The 17,205-nt window shown below is 34.9% G+C and overlaps 1 protein-coding gene across 12 annotated transcripts in view; it reads right to left on the minus strand.

Annotated features, from left to right (window-relative positions):
- BIRC6 (baculoviral IAP repeat containing 6) overlaps nucleotides 1-17,205 on the minus strand; it is a 236,286-nt gene that overhangs the window by 62,461 nt on the left and 156,620 nt on the right. For all 12 annotated transcript variants that reach the window (XR_001389958.2, XM_087436940.1, XM_087436939.1 and 9 more), the window contains 4 exons: nucleotides 12,075-12,375; nucleotides 9,850-10,067; nucleotides 5,990-6,154; nucleotides 4,714-4,882 (listed from right to left, as the gene is read on the minus strand). Coding sequence is in view for 11 of the 12 variants with exons in the window: in XM_087436940.1 (XP_087293066.1) it covers nucleotides 4,714-4,882; nucleotides 5,990-6,154; nucleotides 9,850-10,067; nucleotides 12,075-12,375 (853 nt within the window). In the remaining variant the exon portion in view is untranslated. The remainder of the gene's footprint in view (nucleotides 1-4,713; nucleotides 4,883-5,989; nucleotides 6,155-9,849; nucleotides 10,068-12,074; nucleotides 12,376-17,205) is intronic.

The raw sequence follows: 17,205 nt of genomic DNA on the forward strand, positions 1-17,205 counted from the left end.
GAGGTATTTGCAGCAATGAAACAGGGTCGCCACCTAGTGGCCAGCGGGGTAACTGCAGGCTTACTAAATAGCACAAATGTAACTGACAGTGGCTTGAGGAAAAAGGATCCCTGTTTACAATGCAGCTTCCAAATAACATGGCTATGATGAACGGAAGTTAGACTGTTGAAAGAGAGAGAAATCAAAATGAACCCATCCTTTATACGAGAATTTTCCTATCTACCTAAGAAATCGCTCATGAAAATAACTGCTTTTTTTCTTTAAGGGTTTTTATCACTCTTTATAAGAATGATACTGTAGACAAAATATCCTAATACAAATATATAATTCACTTATTTGTTTCAGTTACCTACCCTGAAGCTGTGGCTTAAAATTTACTGTTTTATAATTTTTCTAACAACTCTCTCAATTCTAGACTTAGCTTACTGAATTAAGTTTTCTGAAGAAAAATCCAAAAATACCTATGTTAAAAATTACTAAATTCGTTACACCTACTTGGCTAACAGAATTACATCAAGTTACTAATTTCATGTTAATCCAACGTGAAAAACCAAGTAAGAACACTAACAAATGTCTTTGTGTGTGTGTGTGTGTGAGGAAGATCAGCCCTGAGCTAACATCCGTGCTAATCCTCCTCTTTTTGCTGAGGAAGACTGGCTCTGAGCTAACATCTATTGCCAATCCTCTTCCTTTTCTTTCCCCAAAGCCCCACTAGACAGTTGTATGTCATAGGTGCACATCCTTCTAGTTGCTGTATGTGGCACGCGGCCTCAGCATAGCCGGAGAAGCGGTGCGTCGGTGCGCGCCCGGGATCTGAACCCGGGCCGCCAGTAGTGGAGTGCGGGCACTTAACTGCTAAGCCACGTGGCCGGCCCACAAACGTCCTTCTTTTAGTTAGTATGAAAGAACTATTATATAAACTTCAAATTTACTAATCTATTTTAAGTAACTAGAACCATGCTTTTAACCTTTCTCAAATCTGATTTAGACTAAATATGAAGACTTATATTGCTGCTGTGATGCCACCAAAACAAACACTTCAAAAACTTCTCCATTCCTAACAAATAACAAGCTTTTAAATGTTCTTCTCCACCCATTTTCACTCCTACAAAGAGAGGCTAATATATGAAAAGGTTATAGCAGGAAAACTATTATTAGGTTATTAAAAATTCCTGCTGGAAACATAGTGAATTCACAAATGAAGAAATATTAGGATTTTCTCCTAACAATCATAAATCTGTATAAAGCTCTAGATACATACAGATTCATAATAGCATTCAGTAATTTTTAGTTTTATAAATTAAAGTAATAATCTAAAAATAACAAACTGGTTAAATAATGGTATAGCCATTATTATGCTACATGTAAAAATGTTGTTAAAGAATTATTTAATGATTAAATAGATTTAATGACTAAATATAATCACCGCCTGTCTCTGGAGAACAGGATCAATGTCGCACTTACAGAATTATTAGAAGCCAGTAACGGGAAAAGGTTGTCCTTTCCCCTAAGGAATTTGAATGCTCCCTTTATTCAGGTAATAATTTTGCAACCGACAATATTCTCTTTTTCTTGTGATGCAAAGATGGTCACAGCCAAAAGTGAAGATCAATTTTATGTGCAATTATTGTTGATCTGTATGGCCAGCATAATATTAATCACTTAAATATTTTGGCCAATTTTTAAACTCCCATCAAAATCCACTTAGCTAATCTGCCACACAGTGAGCCTTCTAATATGAGAACTTGAAGGTTTTATTAAAAGAAGTGAGGAGCAGACTGTGGTATTCATATCAATCTTTAACAGTAATTAAGAAAGAAGATTACGAAGTATCTAACTTGGATATTAGGAGGCTGAAAATAAGGGCAAAAAGGGAGTGGAAAGGGGGATAAGAAACTATATTTGATAGTTAATGGTAGACAAACAAAATGTAGAGAAATAACGACTGTATGTTTCTATATTTTGTCTTGCACACCTGTCATTTAAAAACATGTAATAGAAAGGAAATGTGCACTATTTTACTATAGCTCTCAAAAGAACCTATTACATTAGGCTTGTGTTTTTGTACATCATCTGCTAGCAATGGAAGCAAACCATACCTGAAATATAATGTCTCAAGCAAAATTATTAGCGCTTCTCTCACACTCAAACACCAACTTGCTAGATATTCTATAAAACAAATGGTCTGTATTCTGTAAAAATGTCAACATCATGAAAGACAAAGAAAAGCTGGGAACTGTTCCAGATTAAAGGAGAACGGAGACATGACCATTAAATAAAGTAAAAGATTCTGGACTGGAAGCTTTACCCTAGCCTACCCCCAAAACTGATAAAAATAATATTCTATAGACAAATGACAAAATTGGAAAATGGACTTTGACTAATTTTCTAAAATAGGAATTTTACTAAGTTCCAAGAAGACTATGACTAGATACTTTGTTCAGATTCTAAAATGCCACTTAAAAAACTACCATTTTAACTAAAATTGATAATTATATACACAATTTATATTTAATAATATAATAGCTACATTTTCCTGAAAAACAAGTCATATTCAGAATGTTCTAGACAGGCATACTTAAATAATATACCTTGTTTCTCACAAACTAAAGATCAGAATATATGCCAAACTCCAGAATAATTTTCTCTGATCATTGGAAACATGATTTAACAGGGGTGAGGCCAATTATCTGACTTATGTTAATCACTTCACATTAATTTATCTTAAAATATTATTTCAAAATAATTTCTACTATATTCGAATATAAATGTATCAATTAAAATTATACCGCTGGACAAGGTACCAGATTCAAGCACATAAATCTAAACCCTGGGCAAGAAATTTCTTTTTTCCAGGAAAATGGGAAGTCACAAAGGAAAGGTCAAACTCTGATTTGTCACACAACTTTTAAAACAGTTCCAAGACACAATATCTAAGTCTCGCAATTTCATAAAGTTACCAAAATCACAATTATTAACATACATACTTACCAGAAAGCGCACCTAGATGAATAGATTTTAAACACTAAAAGTAAATAATACTGGATTTCCTTTTTGACCCTGAACCATAAAGATAAAAGCTCAGTGTTACACAAAGATTGAATCTCAGAAAAAGACAGAAATTTCAAAATTTTTGAGGCCATATATTTTGACAGTAAAAGGATAAATAAAATAACATTTTAATAACATGGAAAGAGATAAAGAGAAAATCTTATCTATATTCAATTTTTCCATATAATATAATATTAAATTTTGGCACTGATATCTGAATATTTAAGTGTGTATAGCTCCAAACATTTTACATAATCATAAAGTATACTGTGCATTTGACACCTACTTTTAAAAAAGACATATCTGATGTAAGAAACAGGTCAATCTAAAAAAAAAAAAAAAAATCAATCTAAATCATATAGCATCCTAATATTTTTATGAAGAAGTTTGAGGTTGACTGGGAAATGGTGTTTCTGTTTTTTTGGTTTTTTTTTCTTTTGGTGGGAGATTCGCCCTGAGCTAACATCTGTTGCCAATTTTCCTCTTTTTACTTTTCCTGCCCAAAGCCCCAGTTCATAGTTGTATATTCTAGTTGTAAGTCCTTCTAGTTCTTCTATGTGAGCCACCGCCACAACATGGCTACTGACAGACAAGTGGTGGGGTTCCATGCCCGCAAACTGAACTGGGCTGCCAAAGCAGAGTGCTGCGAACTTTAACCACTAGGCCATCAGGGCTGCCTCAGAAATGATGTGTTTTGGAGCACAATAATCTCTGTGATGGTGGAGAACAGAGGTAGTAATCCCTTTATACAAGTAGCTTCTGCATCCATCTAACTGCATTTAAACTGCTACCAAGCAGCAAAATAGACTACTTCAAGATTCATTCCGACTGCTTTCCTTACCTATTCTTCCTTAATAATCTAATTAATGTGTAAATGTCTATTTTCACAAGTAAGGATATGAATAAAGGCAGAATAAGTAGTAGAACAGTTGAAATAAAAAATAAATAAATAAACCTAAAAGTCCTGCATAAAAGAAAAAGATGTTAACTGCTTATTTTTCTTGGCAATGTTTCTGAGTATCCAAATAAAACATATAAACTTTATATTCTTATTTAGGAAGAATACATTTCTTAGAAGATAATTCCACAACCAAGGAAATAATAAACTAGTTTCAATCAATAATCAGTTACACATTGGCAAAGTAGGTACCTATGGTACTCTTATTATTGAATTTGTAAAAATTAATACTCATTATCAAGTACCTATGGACTAGAACAATTTATCTTTCTTCAAATTGCTACTGTCTGAAATTCTATAGTGTTTGACAAGAACATTAAAAATGCATAGAAGTTCAATCAACCATATTCAGATCAGAATACTGTTGTGAAGCTGCTAGCCTTTGCCCTATCATTTTCAGTCACAGGTTATTAAAAAAAATATACTTTCACAGGTGAAAACAAAGGGATAATGAAAACTTTTATTCTATGTTCTAGGACAGGTGTCTATACAGTTTCAAGTTGGGGCCCCAAAAAAACAACTAAATATTTCCAGAATAATTTTTAAGAAATAAATCCATCCAACTCAAACCTACATATACTGGGGAAGAATAACCTTAAATATTTCAATTGAACTTTATTATTTAAACTGATAATGATAAAATAAGTAAATGAGAGTATTCACCCACAAAAATATTTCAGAGGACTAATTACAATGTGATTTACCTGAATCATTTCGTAGATAAGATGACATGGCTGGGATGAGGCAGGACTGACTGAGAAGCTCTAGAAGTACAGAAGGAAGGGCATTGCTGTTCTGTCCTCTACTCTCATGAGATGACTGAGCTTCTCCATTTACCGCACCACTCACAGGATTTATATAACTTGCAAGAACCTAAAAAAAAAAATTGTCAGATTTAAATTGGATTTTAGCTTCACATACTTTAGAAGCCCATATTTTACGTTAGATATTCAATCTAAACACCAAGAGTATATATTTTCAACTCAATGTCTTGCACTGTATATTTTAAAAATAAGACATCTTTTCTTTAGATTTTCAAAAGAGAAGGATGTGTTTCGCATGATGGTACACAGTATATCACTAGACATATAGAAGTAATCTACGTAAGAACATAAAAGTTTACAGCAACTCTGATATTTACTTTATTGAATAGATTCAGTTTACCCACAGTTTGAGGGTGATGAAATCTTAGAATTTTATACTAGAATGCCATTCTATAATGGCAGAAAACAATGCCCAAAGTGTTGACCAATTTTAGTCAATTAGTTGATGAAGGAACTAAAGCTAATCTTTAAGCACCTCCTCTTCTTTTTTTTTTTTTTCAATTTTATTTATTTATTTTTTCCCCCAAAGCCCCAGTAGATAGCGGTACGTCATAGCTGCACATCCCTCCAGTTGCCGCACATGGGTCGCGGCCCCAGCATGGCCGGAGAAGCGGCGCGTCGGCGCGCGCCCGGGATCTGAACCCGGGCCACCAGCAGCAGAGGGCGCGCACCCAACCGCCAAGCCACGGGGCCGGCCCTAAGCACCTCCTCTTCTCATTTTCTATGGTATTAAAAACTTTCTATACTAGTTCAACTTCCCTGATCCTAGAAAAGTCATAGAACAATGTGAGAAACAAAGATATAAATAAATAATATTTAAAAAAAAAAAAAAAAAAGAGTCCAGATACAGCACTTTAGATGGGAAGATGACTGGAAGAAGGTAAATATGGTACATTTTCCAGTTATTGGGTAATTTCATCCTTGTCACTTTCCTCTCAGTGAAGAAGCTAATTGAGAGGGAAGAAATTTAGAATTGCAAGTAGGGAAGAGCAATCTTTGTCCAGTGGTATCTTAAGTGTACTGAGAGCAGGGAGTACAATGGACTTTATAAAAGTCACTGAGGATGAGTTGGATAGTCGTCAATACTTAAAAATCAATACAAATACAAAAAATAATTTAACCATTATCACTGACAATATCAACTTTGCATATATACCTGTAGAAGACAGGTAACATGTTCCTCTTCAAGCCTCTGTTTAGTTAAGGCCTGTTCCACATCCCATCCAGAAGCTGTAGAGCCTGTTCCAAAGCCAGTCCCTTTGGCCCAATATAGCTGCTGTTCTTCTGTTGATGCAGGGTTATGAGAGCTTGATACCTGTGGCTTATAACAAAAAGTAAAAATTTATAACTATTTGGTTTTATTTATCCTCAAAAATATTTATCAATAGGAATATAAATAGTTCAGCCACTATGGAGAACAGTCTGGAGATTTCTCAAAAAATTAAACAAAGAATTACTATGTGACCCAGTAATTCCACTCCTAGGTATATACCCTAAGAAAGAAAAACTGATACTCAAAACAAATACATGTACATGCATGTTCACAGCAAGACTATTTACAACAGCCAAAAGGTAGAAACAGCCCAAATGCCCATCAACGGACGAACAGATAAACAGATCGTGGTATATATATACAATGGAAGAATAGTCATACGAAGTAATGAAGTACTGATACACGCTAAGTGGATGAACCTCAAAAACATTATGCTAAGTCAAAGAAGACAGACACGAAAGGTAACATGTACGATTCCATTTATATGAAATATCTAGAGTAGGTAAACAGAAAGCCAGAATGCAGACCGGTAGTTGCCAGGGGTTAGGGGAAAGGGAATAAGGGGGAACAAATGCTTATGTTTAAGAATTAAAATTAAAAAAATATTTATCAGGAAAAGATGGGAAAAAGCACCTTAGGGCCTAAAGAGTCAATGACTCAAAATTAAACAGAAAAACAGTGAAAGGAATAGGGATATGAGCCAGATCTTTTAGGATGAATCTAGTAAAAGCATATCTCAGGAGAAGTCTATAATGGTGTCATATGTTTTCAATTATATTAAGCAAGACCACTTCTATTTCTAGAAGGAGTAATTCTCAATTTCTTTCTCGTTCAGAATGTGACGTGTAGAAAAATCTCATTTGGGAATAGAGGACATGATTAAAAATGTGAATGTAAAAGAGACAGAAAAAACAACTGAGAATCATTTGTTTATTAACAGAACCTCAAACTCTGTAAAGGTCAATTCTTTATTATTAATTTTGTGGATTGTAAAATTAATTCTGTAACAAGAATCCTCCTTGACAGAATTTTGATTAAATTTAACATACTATGAACCCTCAAAACATTTGCAATTAAGTATTAGTTTCAAGGATTATTTACAAATAATATCAATGCTTTTTCTTTCTTTTAATGGGAATATTTTCTAAGGAAGAACATTATTTTACAAACAATACTTTCATAAATGGATCTGCAATATAGTTTTATGGATCTATGACTGAGGAATTCCATCTTGCACATTTTATAAGATAAACTGTTAAATGAATCATGAAAATTTCATTATCATATAAACATTTACCAGTAGAAGAATTAAATATGTAAAACTTAATGAACTGCACTTTATTTAACCAAGCAGGTGAAGAGTTAAATCACTGCCAGCAAGAAATTGCCCTCATTCCATCTCCTATTCATCACACCCTCATTCCTTTACAAAGTTGATTAAAATCCTGCTTTTTATGTCATTACTTCCTTACTTTTCTTTATAATTTTACCATCTAAACATGATAACCTAGTTACTAAAGTTAAGTTTTGTCTAATTTTTAAAAGCTATATAAATGAAATCATGCTGTATATATTCCTTTACATCTAACATTTTAGTTGTGCTTGCGAAATTCATTAATGCTGTTACATATAGTTAGCTGTAGTTGTTTACTTTCATTACCTTATAGTATTTCGTTACATAGTAGACTACAAATTTATTTATCCATTCTATTGTTTTTACACTACTGATTTTATCCATTCTACTGTCTTTACATTATTACAAATGATGAGGGGACAATATTTAGTATAGTTGCTTTTGAAATATTACACATTCTGACGGGTGTGTACTGAGAGTGAATTTAACGTTTTCATTTGTACTTTTCTGCTAAGAAACAAATCATCTTTTCATATTTATTGGATACTTAGAGAGCCTCTTCTTGTGAAGTGCCCATTCTAGCCTTTCACCTGTTTTTCTATTGGGTTGTCTGCCTTTTCCTTTTGGAATTTTTAAAGCTTTCTAAAGATTCTGGATATTAGTTCTTTATTAGATATATACAAATATAGTCTCCTATTCTGTGGTTTCCCTTTCCACTCTCTTAATAAGCGTTTTTGATGAAACAACGTTCTTAATTTTAATGTACTTGCTTTTTTCCGATTTTTTTCCCTTATGGGTTACTTGCTTTTTTCCAATTTTTTTCCCTTATGAGTTAGTGCTTTTTTAATATCCTATTCAAGAAATCTTTGTTTACTCCAAGTTCATAAAGGTAACCATCTATTTTTTTTTTGTAAAAGGGTATTGCTATATTTTGTATATATTATATACATTTAGATCTGTCATCCAGTTACAATTAACTTTTACATACAGAGTACAGTAGGGTTTAAAGATTCATTTTTGTTCCATATGGATATTTAACTGACCCCATGACAATTTATTGATAAGACCATATTTACTCTATTATGTTGCACAGTCACCATTGCTATATATTAGATAAGCATATATACATGCATTTGAGTCTCTCTTGTTTGCTAGGCTTCTATCTAACCTTGCACTAACACGACAGCTTAATAATAAGTTTCGATGTATGATAGCATAAGCCTGCTAGGTATGTTGTTCTTCCTTGAAACTGCCTTGGCTATGCTTGACCCTTTGCGTTTCTGAATAAATTCAATTGCTTGTCAATTTCCTCCAAAATAAACCTGGAATACCATCAAACTTAAGGATTGATTTGGGAAGAAATATTACTGAACAGTTTGTATTTTCTACTCCATGGGAGATAAACATGGGCAGAGACTTTAGTTAACTAAAGTCTAATAAGTATTTCTTTTAAAAACTGCATATATTTAATGAACAGAGGTCTTGTATGTAATTTTTCAGATTTATTCATAGATATTTTCTATTTTTGATGCTATTCTAAACTTTTCTTTAAAAAGCTCATTTTAGGGGCTGGCCCCGTGGCTTAGCAGTTAAGTGCACGCGCTCTGCTACTGGTGGCCCGGGTTCGGATCCCGGGTGCGCACCGACACACTGCTTCTCCAGCCATGCTGAGGCAGCGTCCCACATACAGCAGCTAGAAGGATGTGTAACTATGACATACAACTATCTACTGGGGCTTTGGGGGAAAAAAGGAGGATTGGCAATAGATGTTAGCTCAGAGCCGGTCTTCCTCAGCAAAAAGGGGAGGATGGGCATGGATGCTAGCTCAGGGCTGATCTTGATCACAAAAATAAATAAATAAATAAATAAAATAAAAAGCTCATTTTATACTTGTTTCTGTATACAGAAATAACTTATTTTTATATATTGAACCTGGGTATTGAATCCTCATTAAACTCACTTCTGCCATTAATTATTTTTGAGTTTCCATAAACACAATCAAATCATCTCAAAATAATGAAGTTTATTTTTTCCTTTTTTTCTTGTCTTACTGTATTGGCTAGAACCTCCTATTCAATAGTCTGACTCTCTAAAGTTCAAGAAAGGAAAGAAAAAGAATATCAGCATATCCTGATAAATGGGAAAGCTTAGTAAGCTATTAAATCTTTTTTGTTTTCAAGTAGACAAGTTAACTTATGGTTTTCTGAAAGAGCCTAATAGAGAAGAGAACAATTAGTTCATAGCTTCTCTTTTAATTATCCTTTGTTTTAGGGGCAAAAAAGGAACATACAAGTCTCCAAAATATCAATTACTTCAGAAAAAACTATATTCTGTACCCCATGAATTTAACTTAGTTTTTCATAACCTAAAGTATTAAAACTGAGCCTACCTCTGTTTGATTGAGGCTCGAGTTTGGAACTCGTGGGGCATGGTGACTCAGAGCAGAGAGACAGACAAGAATGAGGTGTAGTGCTCCAATTTCCAATGCCATCCGCCTTAGAAGCACACCATCGTCAGTTGTCAAAGGTGTAGTGCTAAACAAGCTACGAAGGACATGGAAAGGAAGAGTTGGAAGCACATTGGCTGATGGAGATTGCAGAATATGACCTAGATTAAAGAGAACTCAAAATTAAAAACATTTGAAAACACTATAAGGAACAACATACAGGGTCACAAATAATAACAATGTAATATAATATTATATATTATATTTATTAGAAAATAACCCAAATACCACAAACAGGATAGCAATATCTTAAAATTTAATAACAGTGTCTGGAAAAGCTCTGTAAGCCATCATATAAACAAACTACAGAAAAAAGTTGAAATATACTCATATGATAATAGTTATAGACTGTCAAAATTAGAAATTAGAACTTAAACTAAAACCTAAAAACTAAAAAGAAGCATTAAAAGTTTCTTGCAACAGTATGAAAGTAATTGCATGCCTTGGGAGTAGTTTCAACCACGAAAGATAATGAAAGAGTGAAACTATCTTGTTTTGTTTGCAATATAGTTTCCTACTATGTTCTAGCTAGAAAGGAGTGTTAAACAAAAAACAAACAAAAAAAACCCACTGCTACATAAATGGTGGATGAGACAATTACTGCAGAAAGGGATATCAGAATTATGCTTTCTAATAAACATTCATTTTATATTTACTAAAAACAGTCTGAAAAGGCGTAAAGGCAATTTTTTTTCCTTTTCTGTTCAGCGTTACACCTATGTCTCATAACAGAGTCCTAAAATACAATAGTTCTTAGCCCTCTATCTACTTAAATTAAAAAATCAGATCAAGTAATTAGAAATTCCTGATTTATTGAAATAAGTAGTATATGCAATTTATACATGAAACCAAACAACCAGGACTATTTAGTATGTGGAAGCTGTAATTTAGTAACAATTACAAAAACTTAAAATCATGTCAACGTTTTGGAAGAATTCCAGCAATATGAAAATATAAAAGTATGTAATTTGAATATTCAATAACTTCATAGGTACAGGATCCACAAATACATTCATATACTTTTATTAGATTAAATATTCTTTGTTGTACAGGGTTTAACAGGGTATTCTTCCTAAATGGCATATGAAAGACACCACCTCTAATCAAAACCAGGTGATTTTAAAATAACATAAAAAAATATTAATTTTCAAATGGAATGGTCATTGACTGAAGAATTAGAAGTAAACCAAATGAAAATCTACTTGCTAGGTAACCCTGTGATTTTTCTTCATTTATTTCCTTCTATTAAACAAAATTGCCAGTCCAACGGAAAGAATCACCATAGCTTACTATTATTATTGTTATTATTATATTTTAAAATACATTATTATATAATATACCATTATATTATTTTCCTCATTTTGTTCTCTTTAATCTAAATATTGCTACCAGATTCACTTTCTTAAAAAAGATTCTCATCACATTACTACTTTAACATGTTTTAATAAATCTTCATTGCTATTCAGAATAAAATCTGAAGTTCTTAATAAGCTTTTCCATGATCTGTTACCAATAACAGCTTTTAAAATGAACTCTCAGTGCTGCTTTTTATGCAAATTTTCATCAGCTAACTTATGCCCTTTATATAATCTGAGCATCCAAACACTGCTCAAATCATTCCTTCTTTCTGAAATAACTCATTTCAACCTAAATTGACTCTACCCTTCAAGGCTCCACTAAAATCTACTACGCCACCTTATTCACATCACTGGGTAGTAAGGAAATAATCCAACACCTGTAAGCCTCCTGTAACTCTTTAGGCTTTTATAACTTGTTAGCTCTATTTGTTTATATACATTCCTTGTTGCTATTAAGGGAGGACATTAACTACTTGAGGGCAGGATCTAAATACCTACTTAATCTTTAAATCCCTCCAATGATGTCCAGCAGTTTTGTAAGCACTCAGTAACTACCTTTTGTACGAATAAAGAAATGAAAATACAGATTCTTTAGGATTTATTATGTCTATTACTGGAACTAAATTGCCAACAACAAATCATCTAGTAGCTAAACTAAGAGAGAAATAAATGATGAATAATAGGCAATGATCTGAATAACTTACACAAGCTACCTAATGTTTAATTTCATTAATAATACTAAACACTTACTTCCTTCTCCATCATCTGTCACTCCTAATACCAGTCGAAGAAGACACTGGGCATGTTTTCTCTCTTTCAGTAGCACTTCAGCATAGCCCGGAAGACGAAGAAATAATCCAAAAGCAGCCAAAGAATGGGCAGGTATAGGAGACATGGTCTGTACAGCTGACTTGATAGGTGGAGGTTCAGCTGCAATGGTTTCTGGTGCTTCATAAACTAATTCCCCTGATTGTTCAATGGTCACCCATTCAAACTGATCACTATCCTTTGGCTTTTCCTGAGTGGTAGATGTCACAACTGGAGCACTCACCTAAAGAAAAAAAATTTTTTTGTTTGGCTATTGGCATCTTTCAACATTAGGTTCAAATTAAAGGCTTGACTTCAAATGATCTCTTTGAAATATAGGAATACATATAAGGACCAATAAAGGGACATGTTTTTAAAAAGAAGCTTCCAAACATTAGGAGTTACATGATATTATGAGTATGGTGGTGTCTGCCAAGTATCTCTACTTTAAAGTTACTATTTTCTCCTTTGTAATTAGTTAAGTATCTGCAGATACATTCTTTGAGACTATGTAAATATCTTGTTTCTCACCAAACTTTGATCCATTAGAATTAGCATTTTTATAATTCTTGCCTGAAACAATAATTACTATGGGGGTTGCCAAATCTTGAGTTTCTAATTCTATCATTTCTTCTACATTTATTAGTTGGCACTGAACTGTGAGTAAAAACGTTCCCTTTTTCTCCATCTATTTATTCATTCATTTATTAATTTGCATCAGTATGGATTCTAATTTTATTCTATAGGTTATAATCTCTTACTATCATTTTATTTGATACCCAAGTAGAATCAGATTTGATCAGTGGAACTCCCTTAAAGCAGGCTTCTGTATCTAGCCTCATCTTGTACATTTCCTGCCCCAATCCTAGAATTTTTCCAAGGAGCCCTGGTTTCTTTTAGTGGAAAACAGCATTCAAAAAAGATATGCGGGGCGAGCCCGGTGGCATAATGGTTAAGTTTGCACGCTGCACTTTGGTAGCCTGGGGTTCACAGGTTCAGATCCCGGGCGCAGACCTACACACAGCTCATCAAGCCATGCTGCGGCAGCATCCCATATACAAAATAGAGAAAGAGTGGGAGAGATGTTAGCTCAGGGACAATCTTCCTCAAGCAAAAAGAGGAAGATTGGCAACAGATGTTAGCTCAAGGCTGATCTTCCTCACCAAAAAAAAAAAAGAAGAAGGGGCCGGCCCAGTGGCATAGTGGTAAAGTTCACGCACTCTGTTTGGCAGCCCGGGGTTCGCAGGTTCAGATCCTGGGCGCAGACCTACGCACCACTCATTAAGCCATGCTGTGGCAGGCATCCTACATACAAAATAGAGGAAGATGGGCACAGATGTTAGCTCAGGGCCAATCTTCCTCAGCAAAAAGAGGAAGATTGGCAACAGATGTTAGCTGAGGGCTAATCTTCCTCATCAAAAAATAAAAGAAGATATGGGATATAGATATGCATATATTGCATAGGGGTGGGGAGGGGAAGTCTGATTTCAGGCCCTAAAAGCAAATAAACCCAGGAAAAACATGCAAAGACACATGTATATATTTGAGTGCATATACTGTCACATGTCACTTAACAACGGAAACACGTTCTGAGAAATGCATTGTTATGTGATTTCGTCCCTATGTGAACATCACAGAGTGTACTTACACAAACCTACATGGTATAGCGTACTATACGCTTTGCCTATAAGATACTAATCTTAGGGGACCACTGCTGTATATGCGGTCCATCGCTGACTGAAATGTCATTATGTAGCACATGACTGTATAGACAAAATTTCTAGCCTATACTCTTCAAAAATGTCAAGGTCATGAAAGACAAATAAAGATAGTAGAATTGTTACAGATTAAAGGAGACTAAAGAGACAACTAAATGCAATAGATGATTCTGAACTGGATCTCTGACCACCACCTCCCTCAAACATGCAAAAGAAAACTGAATTTTGTTTTCTTTTGGCCTTAAGAACACTAGTGGGACAACTGGCAAAATGTGAATAACATCTCCTACTGTTGTCTATGAGTCCCATTTTCTTGTTTCTTTGCATGTCTAGTAATTTTTCTTTATTATACACTGCACATTGTTGATGAGACGCTGTAGTAACTCTTAATTCTATAATCTTCCTCTGGAGTGTGTATAGTTTTGTTTTAGCAGATACTTAAATTACTAGCGGGTCACCTTGAACTTATGGAGGCTTTTGTAATTTATTAAGAGAGTCTATTTTGGTTTTGCCCTTATTTCTCAAGTGAATCCCTTACTACTGGGATGTCATCTTTACTCTTAATACGTGACTCATTTGCAATTCCAATGGAAAAGGTATGATTTTTACCTCTAACTTGGCAGGACTAGAACCACAATTTCTGTCTCCTCCATGATGACACAAGCTGAAATCTCTGCACAGCTCTTTCAGCCTTCCAGCTCTTGCCGGCCCTCAAGAATCCTACGTATGCATAATTCAAGAGCCAGCTACAGTTGTACAGGAATTCATGTGCACAATTCGGAGCACTCCCATCTGTGGCTCCCTCCTTTCTGAATTCCTCTCCATTCAATTTCCAGCCAATATGGAAGAACCAACCTCCTCTGGCCAATAAGACTGCAGCTTCTGCTTGAGTTCTACCTGTCCCACTCCACACAGACTGAGGAGTACTCTCAGAAGAAAAGTCATATAGGCACTAACCTCATCCAATGTGGTTTCATTCTTTCAGTTGTTTAAATCCTCTCCAATATCTGCCTGCTTTTGGTCACTCTCCAGAGCCTTTAAATAACCGTTTATTTTTTAAATATTCTGTCCAGTGTTTATAATTCTATATACAGGAGAGTTAATCCTGTACACGTTATTCTGCCATTACCAATTTACCTTTTATGGAAGGGATGGTGGTGGTGAAGGATTGTACAAAATTTTCTTCACTGGGCATAAAATCCTAGGATGGCAGATTTTTTCCCCCCTTCTAGCACTTTAAAGATATAATCCCCTGAGTCCCAAGGTTTCTATTGAAAGATTAGTTGTCAGTGTTATTGTTGCTGTTTTTAAAGTAATGGGTCACTTCTTTTTGGCGGGTTTTAAGATTTTTTCTTTGTCTTTGTTTCTAAGCAGTTTACCATGATGTTTCTAGGTATGATGAATATCCTGCTTGGGTTTACAGAGCTTCTCAAATTTTGGATTGAGGTTTTACATCAGTTTTGGAAATTTTCTTCCTTTCAGTATTGTTTCTGTCCCTTTTTCAATCCACTCTTTTTCTGCGACTATAAAGTCACGTTAGAATTTTTCACCTCTAGCTATATATTCATATAATTCTTATGTTCTTTTCATTCCTTACACATTCTATGCTTCAGTTTGGATGATTTCTTTTGATGCATCTTCCAGTTCACTAATTTTTGTAACCTGTACTATCTAATCTGTTGCAAATCCATCTAACAGTTTTCTTAATTTGAGCTATCTGAGTTCCCAACTCATTCTATAAGGCTGGTATTACTCTGATACCAAAACCAAAAAAGATATCACAAGAAAGTACAAACCAAAAACTGTATTCATTTCTTATTGCTGCTGTAAAACATTAACACAAACTTAGTGGCTTAAAACCACACAAATTTATTATCCTAAAGATCTAGAGGTGAGGGCTGGCCCCGTGGCTTAGCGGTTAAGCGTGCGCGCTCCGCTACTGGCGGCCCAGGTTCGGATCCCGGGCGCACACCGACGCACCGCTTCTCCGGCCATGCTGAGGCCGCGTCTCACATACAGCAACTAGAAGGATGTGCAACTATGACATACAACTATCTACTGGGGCTTTGGGGCGGGGGGGTAGGAGGAGGATTGGCAATAGATGTTAGCTCAGGGCTGATCTTCCTCACGAAAAAAAAAAAAAAAAGATCTAGAGGTGAGAAATCCAAAACATATCTTATGGGGCTAGAATCAAAGCTTTTGATTCTAAATATCTAACGTGTTCCTTCTGGAGGTTCTCAGGGAGTATCAGTTCTTTGCCTTTTCCAGCTTCTAAAGGCTGTTCACATTCCTTGGCTTTTGGCTGCTTCAGTTGGACCTTTGCTTCCCTCATCACATCTCCTCCTTTGACTTTGCTACCACTGTTACATCACGTCCTCTATGCCTGGCTTCTCTTTAGATGGCTGAGGGGATCCATGAGTATAACGACTAATCTCTTCAAATAGCCCTCTGTGTAACTGAATACTCTAATATCTTGATTTTTCTGAGGCACTAGCAAAGGCTGAAGAACCACATCCTTGGCTTTTTCTCCAGAACATGCTTTTCTGAAAGTGATCTCTAATTTTAGTATCTTTTGCAATCTGGACAGGCTGAGAATTTCCCAAATTGTCAAGTGCTGGTTGCTTGTTGCTTAATAGTTCTTCCTTCAATTTATCTCTTTCTTCTCACATTGTACATAAGCAGCAGGAAGAAAAGACGCACCTTCACACTTTGCTTGGAAATCTCAGCTAAATATCCAAGTTCATCACTTATAAGTGTTGCCTTCCACATTCAGGACACAAATAAGCCAAAGTTCCTGCCACTAAAAGAAAAGGATCCCCGTTCCTCCAGTTTCTAATAACATGTTTCTCATTTCTTCTAAACCTCACCATTAGAACTTTTAACAACTGTATTTCTACCAACAGTCTGCTTATGACAATTTAGGTATCCTCTAAGATGATATAGGTTCTCTCCAACACGATCCTCACTTCCTTCTGGGCCCTCACTGGCAGAGGCTTTACCATCCATATTTCTACTAACAGTCTGTTCAAGGCAATCTAGGCTTTTCTGTTTATCACGCTCCTCACTCTGACAACTACTCAATTCTAAAGTCACTTCCATACTTTTAGGTGTTTATTATAGCAGCACCCCACTTTCAGGTACCTATCAATAATATAATAAACCATACTGAACAGTGAATTACGAAAATCATTTTCATTGAGCAATGACAATCTTGGGAATGATGGAGTCTTTCTCACTTCAAACTTTTAGCTATGTCATTTCCTTTTCCAGCAAGAAAGAAAATTTTACTCAATTTTTCTGTATCACCTGATATCATCTTAAAATAAAAATATATTAAGCTTTTTGAACAGCAGGTA

The sequence above is a fragment of the Ceratotherium simum genome, chromosome 11, assembly GCF_057802395.1.
Source record: "Ceratotherium simum simum isolate JZ-2026a chromosome 11, ASM5780239v1, whole genome shotgun sequence".
Taxonomy (NCBI): domain Eukaryota; kingdom Metazoa; phylum Chordata; class Mammalia; order Perissodactyla; family Rhinocerotidae; genus Ceratotherium; species Ceratotherium simum.